The sequence below is a fragment of the Pogona vitticeps genome, chromosome 2, assembly GCF_051106095.1.
Source record: "Pogona vitticeps strain Pit_001003342236 chromosome 2, PviZW2.1, whole genome shotgun sequence".
Classification (NCBI taxonomy): domain Eukaryota; kingdom Metazoa; phylum Chordata; class Lepidosauria; order Squamata; family Agamidae; genus Pogona; species Pogona vitticeps.
The window spans coordinates 65,450,300-65,463,616 of NC_135784.1; the positions used below are offsets into that span (position 1 = coordinate 65,450,300).

At 38.2% G+C, this 13,317-nt stretch overlaps 1 protein-coding gene across 3 annotated transcripts in view; it reads left to right on the top strand.

Moving 5' to 3' along the window:
• Positions 1 to 13,317, top strand: part of DNAH12 (dynein axonemal heavy chain 12) — a 144,101-nt gene that overhangs the window by 88,411 nt on the left and 42,373 nt on the right. For all 3 annotated transcript variants that reach the window (XR_013541652.1, XM_078385322.1, XM_072989607.2), the window contains exons 46-54: positions 1,751 to 1,884; positions 3,063 to 3,225; positions 5,377 to 5,457; positions 6,951 to 7,127; positions 8,254 to 8,385; positions 9,325 to 9,414; positions 10,170 to 10,310; positions 11,847 to 12,088; positions 13,080 to 13,227. Coding sequence is in view for 2 of the 3 variants with exons in the window: in XM_078385322.1 (XP_078241448.1) it covers positions 1,751 to 1,884; positions 3,063 to 3,225; positions 5,377 to 5,457; positions 6,951 to 7,127; positions 8,254 to 8,385; positions 9,325 to 9,414; positions 10,170 to 10,310; positions 11,847 to 12,088; positions 13,080 to 13,227 (1,308 nt within the window). In the remaining variant the exon portion in view is untranslated. The remainder of the gene's footprint in view (positions 1 to 1,750; positions 1,885 to 3,062; positions 3,226 to 5,376; positions 5,458 to 6,950; positions 7,128 to 8,253; positions 8,386 to 9,324; positions 9,415 to 10,169; positions 10,311 to 11,846; positions 12,089 to 13,079; positions 13,228 to 13,317) is intronic.

Genomic DNA, 13,317 nt, shown 5'->3' on the forward strand with positions numbered 1-13,317 from the left:
CTGACTCCTATGCCTGATAGTTTTCTCCTACAAAATGTGAAGGAAGAAACTAAAGGAATAGTTACCCTGGACTTGATTCTAATGAATAGTGATGACTTGATGGAAGAAGGAGCAGTAAAGAGAATTCTAGGGAAAAGTGACCATGTTCTATTTGAGTACTTGATTTCAAAAAATCATAACAATGGTAAGTAGATCCCATGACAGGAGATCCTAATAAGAAAAGGAGTCCAAGATGTGTGGGAGTTTCTTTAAAAGGAAATTCTAAAGGCCTAATGATAAACAGTTCCATTAAGAATCAAAGGTGGAAGAAAAGGGAGGAAAGAAAAAAGAAAGAAAGAAAAAAGCTCACTCACACAATAGTTTGGCATCACCAAAAGCTCAGAGTGGACTTGAAAACAAAAAAGGACACATCTAGAAAGTGGAAGGAAATGCAGGCCACAAAGGAAGAGTATGGACATATTAGCACAGAATTACAGAGATGGCCTTAAGAAGGCAAAAGCTGAGAATGAGCTGAGGTTAGCAAGAGACACTAAAAGGCAGAAAGAAACATTCTTCAGATATGTGCATACCAAAATACATAGAAAAGAAATAGAGGCTCAGCTAATTCAGTGGGGATGGGAAAATGATAACAGAGAACAAAGAAAAGGCAGAAATGCTATTTTAGCTTGGTTTTCTCCCAGTCTATGACCCACCAGGCAAATGTGTGAAATACAAAGAATGGGGGCAGGATTGGAGTTTGGGATTAATAAACAAATACAGTGGTGCCTCGCAGAACGAGCGCACCGTAGAGCGATGAATTCGCTCTACGGTGACGCTTTTTCAATCGCTAATGTGATTGCACAGCGACGGCCCCAATGGGCGAAAATTGCAGAGCGAAGGTTGGTAAGCGGTTCGCTTACCGACCTTCACTTTGCGACCCGCCGATCAGCTGTTCCGCGGCAACAAAATGGCCGCTGGAAGCCCCAAAATGGCCACGCGCAGCGTTTTCACGCCCTCTTTAAGCGAGGGGAGGGCGCGAAAATGGCTGCCGGCCATTGAAAAACATCGCTGAACGGTGAGTAAATCAGCCAATTGGAACGCATTAAACTAAGTTTAATGCATTCCAATGGCTTTTTTCTTACCGCTCAGCGATGTTTCACACAGCGAGGGTTAATCCAGGATGGATTAACCACTGTAGTTGGTGAATAGTTGGTGAAGGGAGAAGTGGGTGGCCAGTGTTTTTGGTTTGAACTTTTTAGCTCTTTTTTAGCAGTTATTTAATTGTTTTTTGATCATTGCTTATTTTGAGAAGTTTTAGGTTGATACACAGGTTCTCTCTCTCTCTCTCTCTCTCACACACACACACACACACACACACACACACACACACACACACACACACAATATTAAGGTTGTGGTTAAATGTATTGCATGTTTGTACATTTTTGATTTTATTGGAATGCACTCCGGTGTAGCGCAGCAACAACTTTGAACAAGCTAAAATCTCTGTGGTTCAATGAACCGCACCCAAAAGTATTGAAGGAACTGGCTTTCTCAGAAGCACTGTCTATTATTAAACGTTGGGGGATAATTGGTTGCACTATGCTGTACTAAATTAGGAGCCTCTCATGATGTGAAGTGCAAATCAAAAGTAGAATTTGAATTGGAAGGTGATTTCATGAAGAACAGCCAATGAGGAAACTCAAAAATTATGCAGTGTTTAATACTGAAACAGTCAACACAATTACAATGGATATTCTTATGTTCTCAGCCATGGCCTGAAGATGCTCTTGAACGCGTTGCTGTTAAGTTCTTGGAAAAGCTTGAACTCACGGAAAATGAACGTCAAGAAGTTGTTCCTATCTGTAAACACTTCCATACGTCTGTGTTGTCACTTTCTGAAAGGTTATCTTTCTATATAATTTGTGATGTTGATTAATATAAATACATAAATTTAAATACAGTAATAATATGGAAAAAGGGAAACAGTATTTGTGTTTCTTGTTAAAGAAATGAACCGTGTTGTAAAATTTAGTAAAGATGAGGAAAATTATTCTCCAAACTATTGTCAGAACACAGACTATAGCCTCCTCGTCTTGTCTTGTTTATACTCACAGAATGTACATAGGATAAATAAGTTGTAACTAGCAAATTCATCTGTAGCTCAAAACTAGACTGAATATTAATATATGAGAGATGCACAGATAGTATCTACCCTCTGTCTGTGTGTGTGTGAGTGAGAGAGAGAGAACCTTCCACTCATGCCATTTCATTAATTTATTTATTTTTCTTTCTGTCCGTCTCTCTCTGTCTCACACACACACATGTCTGACCTGTTGCTGAAATCATATAGACACCGACCAATACAGTATTGGTACATTTTCACCTGCAGGGCAAATAGAATTCATGCAATCAGGAAATACAGACAGTGAACACATTACCTAGAGCAATGGCATCAAATGCAGTGGCAAATTGCCTCTATTTAACAAGTCACAATTTGTATTCCTTATCACATGCCAATGTTGGGACAGATGGCCAGTTCAAGAATAGAACAAACATTGGGATTAAAATAGTTGGTAATCTTACCACACTCCCCTTTTTGCTTCATATTATCCTCCACTCTCATCACACTTTACAAGAGCTCAGCATTGTTATTTGGTAATTGACAAGGACCTGCCATCAGATCCATGCCATCATAAATAGCCCCTGAAACTAGATACTTTATGTTAATCAAGCAGGTTAGCTTGGAGAGTTAGATTTCTGGCTAGGAATTCAAATGCCCGCTGTTTGATTCCCAGGAGAAGAGCCAGCCTGTATGGCCTTGGCAAGCTGCAGATCACCTCAGTGCCCCCAGAGGAAGGGAATGGTGAACCTCTTCCGAGCACCTTCTACCTAGAAAACCATGAAAAAATTGATTTAAGGGCATGTGATTATTATTATTAATAACTACTAAATTTGGGGCTTTTCCAGATTATGTCTTTGTGTGACAATCCATCAATCATTGTCTGATAACTGTAATATCCAAACTAATAGATCCTTCTTGAGTTCCATTTGGAATGAAACCTTATTTTCTTATGCCATAGGTTTTTGCATGAGTTAGGACGACATAACTATGTTACTCCTACTTCCTACCTTGAACTCATTGCTTCCTTTCTACAACTTTTGACCCAGAAACGAGATGCTATCATGAAGGCAAAAAGAAGATACACCAATGGCTTAGACAAATTAGCATTTGCTGAATCTCAGGTAAGGCAGCTGTAAAATCAATTTAAAGTCTTGTGGAGTCTTACAGACTAACAAATTTATTATGGTATAAGCCTTTGTAGATAGAGTCCACTTATGTAAAATACTATCCTAACTCAATAGCATTATATACATATGGCTGAAGCGTACAGAAACTGTAAATAGTGAGGTCAAGAAGGAACTGAAATTCAGAAAGTACAGACAGTGATAATTACATTAACAATGACCATTCAAAAATATTTGTGGAGTGATCAAAGCATTGGTGAACTAACTCATGTAGTGGACAGAGACATAGACTAGGGCTCTGGAGAGCAGGGCTCAAATCCCCACTCAGCCTTCAAAACTCACTGGGAGAGTGGAACTGGTAAATCACCCCTCCAAATATCTTACTTACATTGAAAACCCTGTTAGGGTTGCTATAAGTCAGTTCCGACTTGAAAGCAAGTAACAACAACAACAAATAATGTGCTTTGAAAGTCTTTGTTCATATTCAGGCCATGGGAGATCGTAGAAATCATAGAAAACTGAAGTTGAAAGGGGTCAACAAGGCCCTCAAGTCCAACCCCCTGCTCAGTGCAGGAATACAATAAAAGCATGTCTGCCAGGTGATTATCTAAGTTTTTTTTGAATGCCTCCAGTGTTGGAGCACTCACCCACTCCCAAGGTAACTGATTCCACTGTTGCACTGCTCTAACAGTTAGGAAGATTTTCCTGATATTCAACTGAAATCTGGCTTCCGTTAACTTAAGCCCATTGTTGCGGGTCCTGAACACTGGGATGATCGAGACCAGATCCTACCCCTCCTCTGTATGACAGCCTTTCAAATATTTGAAAAGTGCTATCATATCAGATAGAGTTGAACCCCTTAGTGTAGCCATTTTTAATTAGAGAGTGAGTTAATAATTGTGTGAATTTGCAATATGTGAGATATTACAAAAATTATTCTATGATTTTGAAAAGTGCTATCATATCAGATAGAGTTGAACCCCTTAGTTTAGCCATTTCTAATTAGAGAGTGAGTTAATAATTGTGTTAATTTGCAATATGTGAGATATTACAAAAATTATTCTATGATTTTGCTGGAATAGCTAAGATGGCTACCCTATCAATTATAAAGGTTGAGCAGTAGTTTTGCTTTGTGAGCACTGCTTACCGATTTTCTCTAGTACTTTAAATAATAACAATTAGCCCAGATTTTTCACCTTGTTTTAAATATTATTTGCTGTACTTTATGTTCAACTGCAAATTACAGTCTTGTCAATAATATTATAAGTTTCTTTCAGTCTATCAGTCAGTTTATTGTTACCGTTCTTCGACCAATAAGACTTTACAAATTTCCAAAATTCCAGAGTATTTCATAAAAACATTTGGCATTAAAAGACAATTCAAAATCTAGTATCTACCCTGTTTCCCCAAAAATAAGATCTAACCTGAAAATAAGCCCTACTATGATTTTTCAGGATGCTCGTAATATAAGCCCTACCCCCCCCAAAAAGCAAGCCCCAGTTAAGTGAAACCCAGCTCTCCACCACTCTGCAGCAACCAGAAGAAGATGACATGACTGTATCTGAATAAATGTAGATTGTTGTACATGAAAAAATAAAATATCCCTGAAAATAAGCCCTAATGCGTTTTTGGAGCAAACGTTAATATAAGACCGTGTCTTATTTTCGGGGAAACATGGTAGTTACCATACGATTTCTGAGACCCAAGTATATTCATACAAAAAACTGGCTACTTCATACATGATTGTAAGGTCTATATCAGAAAGAAGAAATTCAAGTTGTTTTTTTCTGAACAAGCCAGGAATTTTTTTTGGTCTGTGGGATGATGATCTCCTTACATGCCACCTTGTAATGCAGACAGATGAAGAACATGTTTTGGATGGAGGCCATCACCATAATACTGGGATCTTCTCAATGATATTATAAGTTTCTTTCAGTGAATATAATTAATTAAAATGTAAGTGAATATTTGTATGATATTTGACTAACATCACAGTCTGGAATTTCTACTCAGCTATTAGTCTTGTTCTGTTCACGTGGGTGTCTTTCCTACAGGAGTGCAACTGCAACGTTATGAATAAATGTTTGATTTTTCTTTTTCAAGTCTACTATACTGTAAGCAGCTTGTTACTTATACTGTTGGTTGTAGGTTGGTGAAATGAAGAAAGAACTGGTTAATCTACAGCCTAAACTGGAGCAGGCTAAAGTTGACAATGCAAATATGATGAAGGTACAATTTCTGATCAGAAAAATGTGTATAGTTATTGAAGTTTGCTAGTATATGGAGGGGGATGAGCAACTACAGCTCTCTAACTAATTCTTGGACTGGAGCTCCCAGCAGCCAAAGTTTGTGTGGCCGGTGGTAAGGGATTATAAGAGTAATAGTTCAAGATGATATGCTGTGCCACCCTGGACATCAGTTAAAAGATAAGTGATGAAAATTCAATCTTGCTTCAAGTTATTTGCAGTCCCAATAAGAACCATTTTATTTGCTAACTAATAATTAATGTCCCCCTGTCCCCATTTTTTTATTTTAAGCTAATCTTTCACAATATTTCTTTCAAAAATGCTTTTGTTTTACAGTTAACATAGTAAAACTGTCAATTACAGTTGACACAGACATTTACTGTTACTCACAATAATGGCTTTCCAGCATGCCTCAGGTCATTTGTGAATGGGGTTTCACACCTTCCTCAAATCTTACAGCTGTTCTGAGAAGCAAACTGAAACTCTGTATGTACACGGGTGCATGTATTACACCTGCTTATTAGTTTTTTGTTAATGTCTTGTTGAATGTATCTCTTTTCCCCTGTATAATGAGGAATTCAAGGAACTTGGATGGATAGGCAGGCACCTCCAAAATCCACTACCATGGGTTCCTTTCCGGTAGTGTGGCTGAAGTGCAAATGGAGGGCAGTCACCCATCTAGATCTCTTGTGTCTTGCTTATAGTGTTATGGTGTCTGCAAGGAGGCAGTTTGCTAGCCGGATAGCTCAGTGAGTTAGGTATTTGGCTGAGAGGTCAGTTGCCCACTGTGCATCCCAGGGGAGCCATCTTGTGTGGCCTTGGGCAACGCTGCACAACTCCAGGGTGCCCCCAGAAGAAGAGAATGTTAAACCACTTCTGAGTACTCCCTGTATAGAAAACTCTGAAAAGAATCACTGCAAGCCAGAATTGACTTGACAGCAGGCAATTATTGTTATTAATAATAATTAATTGTAAGAAGGGCAACTGATTTGCATTTATTAAAAAAACCATTCCTCTCCTATGGTCCTGCTGAATCTGTGTACCCGTGCACTTCCACACATGCACGCCTGCGCGCGCGCACACACACACACACACACACACACACACACACACACACACACACACACACACACACACACACACAAATATAACCAAGCCTTCATTTTGGGAGCAAGAGCAGCAAGTATTGCTGACATTTCCATATGATTTCTTATCTGCTTATTCCTGTGTACGTTCCCATAAGGATATTTGTTTGTTTGTTGGTTTTTACCAAGAGCACATTTGAAACTGTCTGTAGAAGGTATATAAATTATTTCCAATTACATCATGTCAGCTGAGTGGATGTATGGCTCAGAATTTTGTATAAACCTCTGCTCTGGACTGCCAACATATCTCTCATATCTCTTCAAAAACTTTTACTTTTTGGAATGTATAGACCTGGTGGTATTTCATAACATACTTTTATTCCTTCCTCAGGTTATAGAGAAAGAGTCTGCAGAAGTTGAAGCAAAAAGCAAAACTGTAAAAATAGATGAAGAGCTTGCTACAGAAAAAGCAGCAGAAGCCCAAGCACTGAAGAATGAATGTGAGAGTGACCTTGCAGAGGCAATTCCGGCCTTGGAGGCAGCACTGTCCGCACTTGACACTCTGAAGGCAAGTTAAATAAGTAGTATAACAGTATGTGAAAGAGAGCTGAAATGGCGTCTTTTCGTTTGGTCAAAAAGGAGGCTCCCCATTGCTCAGCAACAGTGAGATCCTGAATTCGACTGGTGACCTTTCTAATGAACTATTAGGCTGCAGGTAATGGAAAAGGCTTCTGCTTGACACAGTGGAGAAAGCCACTGCCAATCAGAGCAGGCACTGGACAGATGAATACATCAATCTAATATAAAAGTAGATTCCTGTGGCACATCAATGTAATTTGTCGCTTGCCTTTAGTTCCAATGGAATGATCTTTAAAAGAACATAGTGGAAAAGAAAAGATGGGAATATTGTATTTAACCTCTTCCTGCCTCCTCCTTGTCCTAACCATTCCAATAGTATGTATTTTTAACAGTTCACTGCCCTCCTGGAAGTCTCTATTTAGTTGTCTTGTGTGTGAGAGCATGTATGTCTAGACATCAATTTTACTCTAGGAAAAATGTTCATGTTTAATATGTCCCTCCTTCATCCCACTTAAAAAATAATGGCCAAAATCCTGTTGCTTAGTGTGGTAAATACACTAGAGTAGTCCAGTTGGGAATTTAGTGAGTTGCTCCTCCATATGTTCAGTTGATTCAAATGTGCCTACCCTAACTGTGACTTACTTTGCTAAAGTAAGTTATGGTTAGAGTAGGCCCATTTGAATCAATGGGAGTTCCAGAAGAGGTGATTCAACAAATCCTCATTGATTCAATGATCCTACTCTAATGTGATTGATTATCCTAATAACAGAGGTTTGGCCAATATGTCTACAAGATTCTTCTTTACTATATCAGCAATGCAGAGGCATAATCTGTGAGGGGTTTGGTTAGTGTCCTCTGCTTATATTTTCTCGCCAGAACTATAGTATAAATGAAATTCATTGGACTATCAATTTCTTACAGTTTCCAACCACTATAATTTGAGTTGTTCTTTGTTTCTGTTACATAAATGCTAGATATGCATTCAAAACTGAATTTGCTATGAATCCTTTGTGGTCTGTTTATAGTCATTCTCTCTTAAAATATGAACCTTTGTTTTAATCTGTAACATTTTTGGGGAGTGTTATATACTTTAAGTTAAATATATATTATTTTAGCCTGCAGATATTACAATTGTAAAATCAATGAAGAATCCACCTTCAGGTGTTAAACTTGTTATGGCTGCCATCTGTGTCATGAAGGATATAAAACCAGAAAAAGTTGCAGACCCTTCAGGAATTGGAGGCAAGGTAAAAGAGCTAAGAATAAAACTACAGTAGACACTTCTAACTGCAAAGCTCATCCTAATTAGACAGGCTGTATTTTAAGGATGACAGAGTCACATTCTGTATAATTCCTCATTAAGGTAATTTGAGCACCCATCATTTTGTGGGAGATGGTAAAAATGGATTAAACTGTTGCTTCCCTGGATGCTTTAAAAAGCATTATTCTGCATAGAAAAAAACAGTAACAAATTTGTACAAAACCTCCCTGGGAGGTAAGATAATTGTTGTCTTAGCAGCTGCAACTTGTATAAATAGTTGTTGTTGTTTTCTTTTTTCAAATACAGTTTTCCCCCTTGTTGTATACCATCTGTCATTTAGAGTAGGAGTGGTCACAGGACATCTCAGGAACCACTTCTGGGGTCACAATGGACCATGTACATGCCAGGAATTCTTTTCGGAGGTGATGTGCAGAGTGAACCACTAGGTTTTTGCCCACCAAGATCTGTGGGCCCTGAGTATAGTGAAGGTGCTGCCTTTGCTCCATAGTCTGAATATGTATTTTGATTTTAAACTGAAGCCTACCTTCAGTGTAAGGGCAGTTCCTAGTGTGATAACGTAATTTGTCTTGGCAATCTTAGTGCAGTATTGTAGGTCATTGTAGGGAACATTGCCTATGCTAATGATCTCATTTTCAAAAAATTAATTTGCTGCTTCACTGATTTTGTGGCATAGAGTTATAATTATTTTGAAGAAAACCAGTTTTTAAACCAGAACATTCATGGTGGATTGTTAAGTATGACATATGCAGTGCCCAGACAGAGACAATTATTTCATTCTCTGTATATTCTCTCTTTAAATTTTGTGATCCTCTGTGTATAACTGTCTTTATTAGACAATTTTCTCCATGCTCTCACTTTCCTTTGTTTAAAAATATTTTAATTACTTCTTAACTTTGCTTCATAGATTTTAGACTACTGGGGGCCCAGCAAAAAACTTTTGGGTGACATGAATTTCCTAAGAGATTTGAAAGAGTATGATAAGGATAACATTCCTGTAAGTCTTTTGTTCATTTCTCAAATAGTAAATATAATAAATGATTATATAGCAGAAATATCTATTACAGTAAAGAATTTGCTTTTGTCTTTTTAGTGAGACAGCCATAAATGTTCTTCTCACATCACATGTGATTACTGCCCTTCTTTCCACTCACCATGCTGGCTAGATATAGCTACTTATTGCAGGCTAGAGTAGAAAGATTTTCTGGCAGGAACAGGTAACAACAGCTGTGGTGTGAGAGTCCACGAGATGAGAAATGATCATTCAGGAGGCAATTGAACAGTGCAAGGAGAACAGAAGATTTTCCACGTACTGCTTAATGCAGAATCTAAGAAGGCATTTCCATGGGAAAATCAGTGAGACAGGAAGCTCTTGCATCTGCCCTTTCCCTCTACACCTGCTGCCCAGATGATTTTTAATAGTTTTACTCAACTGGGCACCCAAACTGGAAAGAAACAAAGCTGAGGAAACATTTACACAGTGGGCCTTTGCAGAAGAGAATCATAGAGAGGAATTGTGTACTTTTCCATCCCATTTATGAATTCTTTTTTGCAGTGTTCCCTATTTTCAATATACAGAGATTTGTAAAGTATCATTTGCCAAATTACATAGATAAAGGGAGATAGGCAAGGGATAAGTACAGGCTGACAATAACAGATACTCAAGTGGAGTGGTGGGTAATAACAGGTTTTCAGGATGTCTTGTTACTGGCCTATACCGTTTCCAAATATTTATGATGTATTTTTATTTAGGTATCTGTGATGCAGAAGATCCGTTCTGAGTATTTAACTAATCCTGAGTTCGATCCACCCAAAGTGGCTAAAGCATCCTCAGCTGCAGAAGGTTTATGTAAATGGATTATGGCAATGGAAGTTTATGACAGAGTAGCAAAGGTATGTCATAAAAGCCCTGCTAGTAAGAACCCACTTTCACATTCAGAAACAATATACATGAATGTATATGCACATGAGCAGATAGGATACTTATAAAGATATATAAGAAGTGTTAGAATTAAAAGACAGAGATGGGCAAGTGAAGTTCACCAAAGTTTAGAAATCCAGTGGAGGTCTGTCTTTTTTGTCACTGTCAATGCTGATTTCCCACTATGTTCTTGGAATGCAGAAAGCAGCTGTCCTTAAAACCCTACTAATTCCCTTTTGGCTCTCTAGGTTGGATTGAACTTCCTCAAGTGTCCCTTACACTTCAGAAATCTTTGGGTTCTGGCTTGACTTCACAGTCTTAAGCATGTGCACACAGACTTCTCTCTTCAGAACATAATAATCACCAATGTAATTTCTTATTAAAAAGAAAAGAAGAATACTGTACATGGATGCGTTTTTCTAGGTCGCTGGATGGTACAAGCACCTGCAAATTATGTAAACACTAAAAGACTCAACTTCTCTGGGGATCAACGTAAAATTAGAACAAGTGGGGAAGGAAAGCCCTTAGAATATAAAAATCTCTTCTGCCTAGATATCCTAACCTGCTCTCATCTGAAGGTTTCACCATCAAACTCTTTCGAGCAGTGGTTCCCAACCTTGGATCCCCAGATGTTCTTGGACTGAAACTCCCAGAAGCCTTCACCACTAGCTATGCTGGCTAGGATTTGGGGGAGTTATGGCTAAGAATATCTGGAGACCCAAGGTTTGGAACGACAGCTTACTTGCTCGCTCACTTGGGATATATAAATCCTGAGCAAGCTGGCTATAACAGTTAAATCCTAGCAGCTTCATTTAGCACTAATTGAAGCTTCAAGGGCAGCTCAGAGTACAATACATGGTTATAATCCAGTTGGGAATTACCAAAGCATGAATCAACATGATCAAAGTGATTAGGATTTGGAGACCTGGCTTGGCATTCCCACATGGCTACAAAGATCACAGGATGATCTTGGGCAGGACAAAGATCACTGGATGATCTTAGGGAGGTCACATTTTCTTATTCTGAATTATCTCACAAGGGGAGAAGCACATAAGCCTTTTTTAGCTCACTGGGGTGGGCTGCAAATGAAACAAATAAATAATCAATATGGCTATCTCTGCCCAGGCACAGTCATAGCTGGTGAGCCAACCAAAGCTTGTAAGCGGCACTTTATGCCATAGGGTTCACATGAGTCTCATGTAACAGTGCTGGATCTAGGAATATTTCCAGGTTATTTACTTGCTCTTTCAGAAGAAGTGAAACCTATCCAGATTAGGTGGCTGGTCTTTTGAGCATAATAAAGTTTTATCTACCTATCTATCACCCAGATTAGGTTTTTAATTAATTTTAATTAATTCATGGAAATGGAAATTATTCAGGCATACCACCTTCATTTTTTTTAACTAAACCCATTAATTTTTCTAAATTTAATTGTTTCTATTTGTTCTCAATTAATTTATAATTATTTGTTGGCAATTTAGTGAGCTTTTGATGAATATGTCAAATAGGTGGTTGCTCCTAAGAAAGCCCGTTTAGCAGAAGCACAGCAGTCATTAGCGCAGACGATGGCACTACTAAATCAGAAGAGAGATGAACTTAAAGCTGTTGAAGATCGTTTGGACGCTTTACAACAAACTTTTTCTGAGAAAACTGAAGAAAAAGCTCAGCTAGAATTTCAGGTGGATTTATGTGCTAAAAAGCTAGAAAGAGCAGAAAAGCTGATTGGAGGACTTGGTGGAGAAAAATCAAGGTTAGAGAAAAATACAGATTACTTACTTGCAAGTACACACTTTTTTCAATGTTCCTTATGTACAAGGATTTAAAACATTCCTTTTAAAGTAAGCATTCAGTGATTGAAGGCAGCCTAGATTATAACAAAACCAATGTCATAACACACAATATATGAATAATGTGGTCCCTTGAGTTGGAAATTTAATTTGTTCCAGGATGATTGTCGTAACTCAAGTTGGTTGTAACTCAAAGCACCATTTCCCATAGGAATAAATTGAAACGCAATTAATCCATTCAAGCCATTTTTGGGTTGTATCTCAAAGCATTAGTTCCCATAGGAACTAATACAAAAGCGGTTAATCCATCCATCAGGGCGAGACTTTTTTTAACCTAAAATGACCTCTAAGATTAAAAAAGGGGCAGGAAAGGAGGGAAGGAGCCTTTTTTCCAGTCGTATCTCAAAGCGCCGGACACAAGTGAAAGCAAAATTTTGCAACCAGAGCTGGCTGTAACTCAAATTGGTCACAAGTCAAGACGTTCATAAGCCGAGGCACCACTATATACACAGGTCAGTCTCTTGTTACTTTTTATCATGCATGGAGAGAAAATTGTGGAAGCAGCCATGGTTAAGAGATGAGCGAGGCACATCCCAGGCACACAACCAATGCACAGCTGGCACCTCATCAATTAACTGTATCCACTTCCATGATACTTTTCTGAGTGTGATAAAAATGAACAGGACACTGGCCACAGATTTTAAAAGTCAGAGGCCCAAACTATATAAGTCACATAAAATACCTCTGCCTGATAACAAAAAGACCATAGGAATTGTGTTGGGCAAAATGGGAAGGCTGCTCCATAACTTAGAATACTCTTATCCTGACAGTTATCCTCTAATAAGGTCCAAACCCCATCTTAAATCCTTATAACAAAGGAAAAAAGAATTAATATAAGTGAAGTACTCAATAATAAAACATTTTATCCTAATTCTGTCTTGTGTTTTCTCATAGATGGTCTAATGCTGCAAATGATCTTCAAAATACATATGACAATTTAACAGGAGATGTGCTAGTATCAGCTGGAGTAATAGCTTATTTGGGTGCTTTCACTGCTGGCTTTCGCCAAGACTGTACCAAAGACTGGAGCAAACTGTGTAAGGTAGTATTGGTTTAAAATACTTCACTTTTATTTCCAAAAGAGTTTCTGCCAGTTATCTCTCAATCAGAAATAGATTTTGTATCCCTATAC